The sequence below is a fragment of the Impatiens glandulifera genome, chromosome 9 (genome assembly GCF_907164915.1).
Source record: "Impatiens glandulifera chromosome 9, dImpGla2.1, whole genome shotgun sequence".
Lineage (NCBI taxonomy): Eukaryota > Viridiplantae > Streptophyta > Magnoliopsida > Ericales > Balsaminaceae > Impatiens > Impatiens glandulifera.
Window position 1 is genome coordinate 25,992,174 of NC_061870.1, and position 12,971 is coordinate 26,005,144.

The following is a 12,971-nucleotide window of genomic DNA, read 5'->3' on the forward strand; positions in this document are numbered from 1 at the left end:
GATGTTTGAGAGGTTGTTGGTGCTAATATCGGTTTAGTGGTTGATGACTCTCCTTTTTCTTCCTGTTGAAATTCCTTCTTTTGGTTGTTCCAATCCCAAGCACTTTCTTCATTCACCTGCACATCTCGGCTTACGACCACCTTCTTTTCAATTGGGTCGAATAACTTGAAGGCCTTCGTTTTCTCGTCATATCCGATGAAGATGTATTTTTTGCTCTTATCATCCAGTTTGATTCTTCTTTGATCTGGTATATGCGCGTAGGCTACACTACCAAATACCTTTAAATGTGATATGGTCGGTTTTTGTCCGCTCCAAACTTCTTTTGGTGTTAGATCCGCCAATTTTGCGTGCGGGCATCGATTTTGGACATACACGGCACATTGCACCGCTTCTGCCCAAAACTCTTTCGGCATGTTTTTGCTCTTCATCATAGACCGAACCATGTCGATGATAGTCCGATTTTTCCTCTCGGCCACGCCATTTTGCTGGGGTGAGTATGGCGCCGTTAAGAATCTTTTGATCCCTTGTTCCTCGCAATAGACTGTGAAAGCGGTTGACATGTACTCTCCTCCTCTATCTGACCGTATGGCCTTGATGAAAAAACCAGTTGTCTTCTCCACTAATACCTTGAATTTCTTGAATGCCTCGAATGCTTCCGATTTTTCTTTCAAAAAATAAACCCAAGTCTTCCTTGTGTAGTCATCAATGAATGTAATAAAGTACCTCTTCTCACTATATGACTTAGGTGTGATTGGGCCGCATATATCGATGTGAATCAGTTCGAGAGACTTCCTTGCACTATATTTCGCCTTCTTTGGGAATGAGTTCCTTGCTTGTTTTCCGAGTACACATCCCTCGCAAAATTTCTTGGTGTAATCCATGTCTGGTAGCCCGTGAACCATATCCTTCTTTGCTAACTCCTGTAGGCCTCCGTAGTGCAGGTGTCCGAATCGTAAGTGCCACAGCGAGGCTTTATCCACCATTTTCACTTGTAGACATTGTTCTCGAACGTTTCTCAAGTTGAGTTTGAACGTTCGATTATTGGCCATCTCAACTTGTGTAAGCAACCTACCTTTTTCGTTCTTTAAATGCAACATTCAGTCTTTCATGAGTACTGAGTATCCATTCTCCAATAATTGCCCCAAGCTAATAATGTTACTCTTCAAGTCAGGGACAAAGTATACATTTTCAATTGACCCTTCTTTTCCATCGTCTTGTGAGAAACATATTCTACCTCGGCCCTTTACTTGAACCTTCGATTCATCCCCAAATGACACATACCCATTCTTTATCTCTTGTATCTCCACAAAAAAATTCTTGTTCCCGCACATATGATTGCTGGCTCCAGTATCGAGATACCACAACGTCTCCTTATCGGAAGTGGTGTCTTTATAGGCCATCATGAGAACACCGACTTCTCTTGTCTCCTCTTCCGCGACCAGATTCGCGTTCTCTTCTATCCTTTTTTCAGAATAGCACTCTTTTGCATAGTGCCCATATTTTCCGCAGTTGTAACATTCGACGTTTGATTTGCACTCTTTTGCATAGTGCCCATGCTTTCCGCAGTTGTAGCATTCAACAGTTGGATGATTTGACCGGCCGCCTCTCCCACGACCACGTCCTCGCTCACACCAATTTTGCTGGCTTGACTGATCCTTTTCTTCATAATTGTTTCCACGTCCTCGGCCTCCGCTGCGGCCATGACCACGACCTCCACGACTGCGTCCCCTTCCTCGATTGTGTTGCGCATACATTGCTCTGTCCTCCTTGATGGTTGCCTTGGCTTGTAAAGCTTCTTCGAGCAACTCTTGTTTTTTCTTATTCTTCCGTTGCTCATGTGCTTCAAGAGAACCAGCAAGATCATCAACGGTCATCTCTTCTAGACTCTTTGATTCCTCGATTGCACAAACGACGTTTTCGAAATTCTCGGTCAATGACCGTAAAATCTTCTCCACCACTCTTGCATCAGAGAGGGTTTCTCCATTGCGTTTGAGTTGATTCACCACCGTTTGCACACGTGTGATGTAGGTAGAAATTCTTTCTGACTCCTTCATATTCATGGCCTCCAGTTCGCCTCGAAGAGTTTGAAGTCGCACTTGTTTAACTCGATCGGCACCCTTGAAAACCTTTTTTAAAATGTCCCACGTTGCCTTCGAGTTTTCTGCACCTGCAATTTTCTCGAAACCCGACTCGTCCACCGCTTGAAACAAAAGGTAGAGAGCGTTCTTATCTTTCATTCGTGTTTCTTTCAACGCCCTCAACTGAGTCGTCGAAAGATTTCCCGTTTCAGCTGGTTCTTCATAACCATCTTCGACTACTTCCCATACGTCTTGTGCACCGAGTAAAGCTCGCATCTGAATACTCCAATTATCAAAGTTGGTTTTGGTGAGTCGCGGCAGTGGTATCTGCCCCAGCGCTTTGTTTGCCATGGCGCTCTGATACCAATTTGAGAAAAATAAACTTTTGGAGGAAGAGGAGATAAAAAGACTCTTGAGGATTTCTTCTACAAGACTGAAACAAACTTTTTTATTATTCTTTTCTCTCTTACTTCATATTCAGCACACAGACCTTTATTTATAGTCTCTTAACAGAAAACAAAACGTACAAGAAATAAAAACAAATATTAAAGACAAAAACTGTAACAACAACATTTAAGGCTGACCCCTGATTACTAAAACTGCTAAAACGTTTGAAACGTTTGAGATCTCCACCATTAAAGACATTCAATTTATTATTTAAAATATGACTGACCGTTATTTGAGTTTATTGTGTAACACAAAAGGGCATGCAAATCTTTAGCTTCTTTCAAATCATGGGTGGAAAGAGAATCAAAGTTTGCACATGATTCGGCTACTGAGAAGAAGACGCCGTCGTCGTCAGGAGCGTGACGGATAACCGGCTTGGCAGTTTGAGGATGCCATGTAACTGCTCCGGCGAGCGAGGGATAGTGTTGAAGGGTGAGAGAGAGCGAATTCTTGAGGTTAGGGATAATGGTGTTATAGAAAAAGTCAGACGATAGTTGATCGATTTCGTAGAAGAAGATTCGTTGCGTTGGGGGGAATCTTAACCAGATTGTGTCAAAAAAAGTGAGAGGAATGTAATTAGTAGCGACGGTTTCAGAGATCTTCTCCGACTCAGAATTTGGTGCCTGTTTGATCCTACATTTCTCCGTTACTTTCACCACGTTCAAAGACGCCATGGCCATGAAGAAAGAGAGAGATCAAGATGAAACAGACAGGAATGCAAAGCGTAAAGCTTGAAAATTTTGTTTTGCAAGGACATAACATTTCAAATTTATATAGAGCTTCTTATTGTGATTTTAAGGAGTTGTATGTTTTTTTTAATATTTAAACAGTATTAATATATATATTTAAAATAATTATTTTTCAAAACAATATAAAACATTTTAATATTTTAATTAATATATTAATTGATTTATAAACGAGAAATTAGATAAACATGATACTCCATTATTAATAGACTTTTTAAGTTTTTAAATAAGAGCTTCTTTGATATAGATTTTTGGACTTATTAAAATTTTATCGTCAGAATTAGAATCTGCTGTCCCAAAAGAAATAAAAGAGAAAATTGAATATTAAAATAAAATGTCATATATAATTTTTTAAGGTTTAAAATTTAATGTTTAAGATTTAGAGTTTAGGATATAGGATTTAGGATTTATGTCATATATATAATTTTTATTTGTCTAATTTATTAAAATAACATCGTTTTGATCTCTGAGATAGCAAGTGGGGACAGTCTATTTGGGACATCACATCCTCACTCCTAAGTGAGGTCTTCTGTTCCAATAATTCAGTCTTATTCTGTACCAAATAAGAAAACAACATCAATTTTGTTTATATTTTAACAGCGATTAAACGTTCGTTACCAACCTAACCCCTAAACCAATTTCTCTTTATTTTCTTTCTACTTCATCGGTTCTCATTCTGTACCGAAATAAAAAAGGGAAAATGCCAATTTTACACACCAAGTTGTAAGAATGTGTCAAATTTACTTATTAAGTATCAAAATTTTATTTATATATACTAACTTGTCAAAAAGTGTTAAATATATTTAAAATAACATAAATGTTAAACGGGTGTTCAAATTTTTGCCAAATGTAGTATTTACATATTTTGTATTTTTTAAATTGACATTACTTTAATTATTTTTTATTCAAACAAAACATTAAAATCTTTTCTTATTTTTTTTTCTCTCTTTATCCACACAACTTACCCTTTTCTTTAAATATTTCTCTCTTCATTTCTCCAAAGTAATTTTATTATTAATAAGAATATTTAATTGATTAATTATAGAAATTGTTCTAAAAAGTAACGAGTAAGTGAGACTTCGTCACAACGCTGACAATTTAGGATTCGGCCAACAAAGACTTCACCACAACGTTGACGATTTAAGATTCGACCAATGAATATTTCAACCAATGACGATGATAGTTTAAGGTTTAACTGAAAAAGACTTGGATTTGGGAGTTACGTCTGAGAGCTGATAAAGTTTAACAATGTGAGTATTATGAAAACTAAAATTAAAACAAGTCGTTTAAAGAAGATTTTAACTTGATTCGGCATTGTCCGCTAATGGCGACAATGATTTAGTGTTCGACTAATGAAGATTTTGGCCACAACTCTATGATTTAGAAATCGGCCAACAAAAACTTTCACCAACGACGATGACTGTTTAAAGTTCAGTTATAGAGCATATGAAGATTAATAGAAAGAAGGTAAAAATCCGAAAGAACTTAGATTAATCAAAACGAGTTAGAAAAAAAAATGGAGAGTTGTGGATGGATGAGAGAGAAAGTAAAACTAAGTGTTGTTTGAATGAAAAAATAATTAAAAGTAATGTTAATTTAAAAAATAAAATAGGTGGACATTAAATGTGGTGAAATTTTTTATGCAGTTTAATATTTCTGTTATTTTAAACATATGACACTTTTTGACAAGTTCATATATATAAATAAAATTTTGATACATTTTAACATATTTTTATAACTGGATAAGTAAAATTGACAATCCTCCCAAATAAAAAATATAAAAAAAAGTTAGGTTCAACTTTCAAGAAGAATGTTGGATCCTCCTATTATCTTTATTAGTTAAACATGAATTCAATTGAACTTTAGCCACGGCACCTATACATGAAAGGTTGTTGATGATGTGTGTGGGAGAACGGAGGACGGAAGAAGTAGATGATTAGATTAGTCATAGAGAAAATTGTGTCGGCATGTTTTGTTATTTGCTGCAACAGAATTTTTGGAACAAAAGATTTCGGCCGGCCCGTGATATAAATATTATTATATAAGTTCATTTGTGTGGTTAGTAAGAAATATGTTCTTTTTTATTTGATTGGTGTATTTACTTCCATGTTACCAAATACCAATTGAAAAAAGATATAATATATATTTGATATTTTAACTTAATTATAAAATGCAATAAAATAATTATATTTTTAATGAGATTAATAATTTAAATTTTTATATATATTTTTATTTATAATTACTAAAATTAAGAATAACTTATTTTTTATAATAATTTTATTTTTAGTTTTTTACTAAAATAATTACAATAATTATTATTTCATCCTCTGACCTGAAATTTGATTAATTAATAATTGTATTGATATGGTGGTACAGGTTTAGATGGGAAATAATTTTATAAAAGTTCATTAATATCTTTATTTTAGAAAGTAAATTCACTTTGATTTTTGAATAATCCACATCACTCCTCCTATTATAATAAAAGATTCACTTTTATGTGGAAAGGGTCAGCCCTATTAGAAGGATAGCTAGCCGAAAGCTCGAACAGAGGGAGAGGGTCGAAGAGACACAATGGATCAGGGTTTAGAGAAAAGGAACCCTTTACTAACCCCTTAACGTCGAGGATCAACATAGATGAGGCCATGTCTCCTGAGGGATCTAGGGATATTTTAGTAATAGATGGTACATAATGTTTAACCGATTTCTTACCATTTTATTTTAGTTCACTAACATTTTATAGAAAAAAACATTTTTGTTACTTAACCAATCCTCCAGATAAGCAAATACAACGAGTATGCTAATCAATAAGATTGATGAAATAACAATTAATGCAAAAATAGCCAACTATCCGCTAACATTATCCCTTATAGAGGTATTTTAATGATAGGTTTATATAGGAACTGGACAATCCAATTTGGTCAAATGTCTAGCCATAACCATCTCCTCCTTTACTAATAGACAAATCATATAATTGTTTCACCCAACCATCTTTTCCTTAACTGACCTCTTATCATTTTATTTTGGCCAACCAACATTTCATATAAAATCATTTTCGACACGTTTATCATTATCCTCATATATGGTATTTTAGTGATAAGTTTTATAGGAACTCGACGATCTTAGTTTTGGTCAAAAGTCTGGCCCAACAATCTCCTTCTTTACTAACCAACAAATCTCCTTGTTTTCCTAAATTGAACTATTACGATTTTATTTCAGTTAACCAATATCTCATAAAGAAAATCTTTTTTCGATCTGTTTAGCCTTATCTACTATATGAGTATTTTAGTGATAGGTTCTATAGAAATTGAACGATCATATTTGGTCAAATGTCTGGTCTTAATCACCTCATTCTTTACTAACCTACAAACCCCCTTTTCCACCCAATCATCTCCTACTTAGCTCGATCTCTTAACATTTTATTTCAGCTAACCAACATCTCATTAAAAAAAATCACTTCGCTTAATTTTATTCCCTCAAGGGGTATAATTTCTCATTTATAACACCTTACTTTATCATTCAAATATGCATCTCAATTCAAATTTCTTCATCCTCATATATATCATCACCATTATCATACTCGCTTTCTAATTCGCATTAGGCGAGATTCTAACATCTTGGGTTAATATGAAATTTAAACACTTTAAAGGCTAAACCACCTATTATTGTTGATTTCGATTTATAATTTTGTGTAGGAATGATGTTAAATTTTATTTTTTAAATTATTTTAAATAATAATTTTATTTTAATTTTTTAATAAAATAATTACAAGAATCACTAATCTTATATCAATAACTAATTGTTATATCAAAATATTTTATTCTATTATTTAAGTAAATATTAATATTTATTTACCAAATATTTAAATATTTATTTTAAATAAAATGTACTATAAATAGATATATATTAGAAATTATATTATATTAAAAAAATAAAAATATTATTTAAAATAATTTATTCTTAATTTTAACCATTATAAATAAAAATATTTATATACAACTTTAAATTATTAATCTTACTAAAAAACAAGTATTAAGTTAAAGTATTAAATATATATTATTAAATAAAGATAATTAACAACGTTATGATATATTTTATAATTTTATATAAATAAATCAATTTAAATAATTATTATCAGACTATCAGTTTTTTGGGTTCTCATATATATAATTAAATATATTTGAACTTCTTGACTCTCTCTATTTTTTTATATATATATATATATAATATTTCATTATTTATTAATTAAAAAAATAGTAAAATAGTCATTCCTCCACTAAATTTTAAATTTATAAAAATTAAGAATAATTAAAAATTAAAAATTATTATTATATTATTATTATGTCGGTCATTGTTCACTCGTTTTCATCTAGCAAGAAACCTAATTATTACATTTCCCCACTCCCCATTCTCCCATCTCCGTTCAATTCCCACCTGACGTTCTTATATAAAGTTGACAGACCGATTCTGGTTCTACCATCTTTTAAATAATTTTCCTCAAAATATTTATCTTTTTTTTTATTTCCAAATTACACACATTTTTCTCTATATCATTAATTAATTTTTTAATTACATATCTTTCACACAAATTCACTTACTACTTTATTTAAAATATAAATATATATAATTAATTAAAATTAATAATACATATAATAAATAAAATATATTATATAAATATTAAAATAACATATATATTTTTTTACTTAATTTTATATATACAATATATATAATTAAAAATATGCATTATAAATTAAATAATTCAAATAAATATTATAAACTAAAATAAAAATCATTAAATACACCTTTAATATTATATATTAAAATAAAATATATCATATTATATAAATATTAGAGTAACACATATATTACATAAATATTAAAATAACACATATTTTATTTTTTTACCTAATTTTATAAATATAATATATATAATTAAAACTAAACATACTAAATTAAATAATTAAAATAATTAAACTAAACTAAAATACATAACATAAACCTTAAATAAAATAAAATAAACTAAACCTTAAAATAAAGAAAAAAAATCAATTAGACGTATATACTTATACAACTATCTCACTTATACGTATGTATTAATAAAATGTAGTTTAAACATACGTATTATCAAAAATTGGCTCATTTAGTCTTTTTTAATAAACATAATTATTTTTTATTTTTTAATTTATATATTTATTAATTAAATATTAATAATTTATAATATATAATATTAATATTATATACTAATATTTTTGCGTAACTCGATGAGCCTTCGCGTGCCGACCGTGCCGCTTTGCGTAACGCGATGGGTTCATCTGGTGACCACCGTGCCGTTTCGCGAGATCATACAAATCTTCCTTGAAACGGAACCGATTCAGAGTATCATTTGCAAATATCATCATCGAAAAGATGGACAACCAATACAAATAAGATGAACAACCAATATGAACCAGATGAACAAGATGAACAACCAATATGAACCAGATGAACAATAAGAACAAGCTAATGAAAAACCAATATGAACAATAAGATGAACAAAATATGAACCAATATGAACAATAAGAACAAGTTAAATCGATTTAGGGTTTGAAATGAAGATAATGGAAATAAGAACATGAACATATTTAGAGTTTTGAAATAAATCGATTTAGGGTTAGGTTTGAAATGAAGATATAAGAACATAAATCTATATGATGAACACATGATATTAGAACGGAGGTTTTGGTATCATTTATCTGTATGAGTGTTCCGCCGCCGCCGCCGTTGCGATCGCCGTCAAAGAGAGAACAAGAAGTAGAGAGAGAAGAGAGAGAAAGGAAATAAGGAAATGAAAAAATTTGAGTATTTATATAAAGAACATTCCACTTCGCAAAACGCGAAGGCCCTTCGCGTTACGCGTAGAGGGTATTTTCGTCCCAAAAAAATAAAGTGACCACAAGAGCAATAAAAATTATGGGTGACCACGAATGCAAATAAGGTGATTATTAGGGTCATTTTGTCAAATTTTCCGAAAAAGAGGTTGAAAAAGTGAACGGTCAGTGACTTTGGTTAGTATTTTTTACAATTTTGAAGTGGGAGTAAGATGCTATATGATAGTGACGTCTGTTTAATTTCCAATAATTTTTTTAAGATGCTTCAATAGAATAAGGAATGAATCTGAACATTAAACCACCAGAATTAGAACAAATATGGGTTACTCTACCAAACATTCATCCACATCTATGTAATGCAAAAGCAATTAGCTATTTTTCTAGCTTACTACGAACACTTTTAAGGCTGGATCCTAATATTGAAGGAAACAACCAAGCCTCTGTTGCTAGAGTAAGTATCGAAATTCACCCGAAAAGCGTATTGTTGTATGTGATGGAATTCGTTGACAGGTTGAGAAACTTATTTCATATTAGAAATAATATGAATGGAGGCCGAATAGATACATTTCATGCAAGACTTTTTCACAATATATTCTTATGTGTCCTAAAACTAGCCAAGAACATATCTTGAATGTCAATGTTAATAAGGCAAAGTAGAATGATGATAATGTTGAGTTTTGCAACAACAAAACTACGGATCTTCTTAGAAATCAAACCTGTAATAAATCGGTTTGCAAATCATCTATGACGACAAACATATTACCAAGAAATGAAATAGCACAAAGCAATAACAACGCAATATACGTGGTTTGGTCAAAATCGACCTACGTCCACGGGAGGGATAAGTTTCACTAAATCAAAGAAATGTCAATAGTAGAAACTTACATGTCCTGCTCTCAAATGAAAGAAGTGATTACACTAGGAATGATTGGACTACTCCACAATCAAAAGCTCCCCTAATCTTTCTCTCTAGATCAGCCAAAGAACAAGAAGAAGGAAACCAGAAAACCCTAGATCTGTAATTCACTCTCTCTCAACCTTACCGTGTTATGAGAAAAATACCCAAAAAAGTATTTATACTCTAACCCGTTTTCATAATAGAAAACCCTGACCCGTTTACCTAGAATTTAAAACCCACTTGCAATGGCAAGGAACAACTCAACAATTCTTCCCCTTCTGAGCCATGGGAGAATGTTGCTATTAACATTCATCATCGTGATGCTCCAGCCAGAACCATTCCGGCTTTGGCACAACATATCTCATGTTTGCCTCTTGGCAAACCCTTTGTCATCATATCTTGTGAAAGACCTCAAACTTTGCTGCAACTTCATCCTTGGACTTTATAGCATAGGCCCTAACTTTCCTAGATGCATCATCTATGAATGTTATAAAATAAGAAGCACCACCTATGGATTTAATCTTCATAAGACCACAAACATCTGTATGGACCAGTTCAAGGACATTCTTTTTCAGTTCCACTTTCAATTTACTGAAGGAGACTCTGTTCCGCTTACCCTTCAAGCAATACTCACAATTTTAAAGATGGGCATCCTTGAGATTAAGCAACTCATTCTTTTTGATCAAAACATTCAGCCCCTTTTCACTAATGTGACATAGTCTCTTGTGCCACAACTCAGAGGATGACTCCATCAAAACAGAATATGTTGCATCATAGACAATTTTCAAATTTGTCTTGTATAAGGAACAACATTTCTTACCTCGTGCAAAAACCAATGAACTCTTGCTTAACTTCCATGCTCTACCACTAAAAATATTATGGTAGCCTCCATCTTCGAGCTTACCTACTGAAATCAAATTCATTCTCAAATCAGGAACATGTCTTACATCTCTCAATGTCAGGAAACAGCCCATGTTTGTCTCGATTCTAACATCACCAAGACCAACTATCTTGGACACACCACTGTTACCCATACAAACCTCACCATAATCACCAGCTTTATAGCACTAGAAGTAACCTTTGTGTGGAGTAATATGGAATGAGACACCTGTGTCAACAATCCATGTTGTTTCATTTGAAGATGTGCTAAGATAGGAGTCTTGACAGTTAGAAGCATATGTCAGTTCACCATCTGAAGCATAAGCAGATGTATTTGCACTCTGTTCTTTCTTTTCTCTAGGCTTCACCATACCCTTCGCTTTATCATTTTTAAATTTCCAGCACTCGTTTTTCCAGTGACCCATTTTGCCACAGTAATGGCAAGCACCATCCTTCTTTGGAGCTCTAGACTTGCTTCTAGACTTTCCCATGCTCGAACCACTTCTATTATCCTTTGATCTTCCTCTATCAATCACCAACATATCAGACTCAGAGGGTTTATCCCCCTTTCGATTCTCCTCATCAAGTAAGGAACTGGTGACAAATGCCATGTTGACTTTACCATTTGGTGTTGAGTTACTGAGAGTGATAATAAGTGTCTCCCAACTTGTAGGCAAAGATCCAAAGACTAAAAGTGTTTGCACCTCATCATTAAAGTTTATCTTTATACTACTCAGCTGATTCAAAATATTTTAAAATTCATTCAAGTGTTCAGCAATTGATTTATTATCAATATACTTCAGATTCACCAGCCTTCGTACTAGTGCTGCTTTATTCCATACTGACCTCCCAGTATAGAGAGCTTCAAGTTTGCTCCACACCCTATACGTTGTAGTCTCGTTCTCAACATGGTGCACAACATTTACACCAACCCAGGAACGAATAAAGCTGCAGGCCTTTCTATCTGTCTTTTTCCAATTAGCCTCTTTTGTAGTCTCAGGTCTAACACCCTTATTTTCAATTGCTTCATTCAAATCATTTGAAACTAACAGATCACTAATCATCAGTTTTCATTTCCTATAGTTTGTACCATTCAGACTCACCATATCAGGTCTAGATTTCCCCATTATTACCGCCTTAACAACTGACAAAAACCCCAACAAAGAAACCAGTTGATCACCTCTTTGAATTTCGTCAAGTAACCAGTAGAGCACTCTGCTCCAATGTTAAAACAGATAACCAATCAATACTGTTCTGATACCACTGTTGGGTTTTGAAACAACAAAACTACGGATCTTCTTAGAAATCAAACCTGTAATAAATATGTTTCCAAATCGTCTATGACGACAAACAGATTACCAAGAAATGAAATAGCACAAAGCAATAACAACGCAATATACGTGGTTCGGTCAAAATCGACCTACGTCCACGAGAGGGATAAGTTTCACTAAATCAAAGAAATGTCAATAATAGAAACTTACATGCCCTGCTCTCAAATGAAAGAAGTGATTACACTAGGAATGATTGGACTACTCCACAATCAAAAGCTCCCCCAATCTTTCTCTTTAGATTAGCCAAAGAACAAGAAGAAGAAGGAAACCAGAAAACCCTAGATCTGTAATTTACTCTCTCTCAACTTTACTGTGTTATGAGAAAAATACCCAAAAAAATATTTATACTCTAACCCGTTTTCATAACAGAAAACCCTGACCCGTTTATCCGGAATTTAAAACCCGCCCGTAATGGCAAGGAACACCTCAACAAATAATGCTATGATTGGTGAAAATAGAAGGGGCCTCACAAAAGGAATGGTTACTTTGAATGTTGATGTAACTTTCAAAAAGGTGAAGAAGAATAGTGGAAAGCACATTGTTGGTCAAGACTTTAAGGATAATTCAAAAAATGATAATATGGGGACAATAATAGAACCTATAATGTTGATTCTAAAAATGATAGTATTCTAGTTACCTGTTCTGAAAATAATGCAATGTGCTACTTGTTATAGAAAAGATAAAATTGACCTCAATAGATGTGAATGGATGGGACTGATAATGAATGG

General features: G+C 32.9%; 1 protein-coding gene across 1 annotated transcript; it reads right to left on the reverse strand.

Annotated features, from left to right (window-relative positions):
* Nucleotides 1-2,698: 2,698 nt before the first annotated feature.
* Nucleotides 2,699-3,274, reverse strand: LOC124916787 (phenolic glucoside malonyltransferase 2-like). The gene has a single exon (XM_047457551.1). The coding sequence runs from the start codon at nt 3,203-3,205 to the stop codon at nt 2,732-2,734; it is 474 nt and encodes a 157-aa protein (XP_047313507.1). The 5' UTR covers nt 3,206-3,274; the 3' UTR covers nt 2,699-2,731.
* Between the last annotated feature and the right edge of the window lie 9,697 nt (nt 3,275-12,971).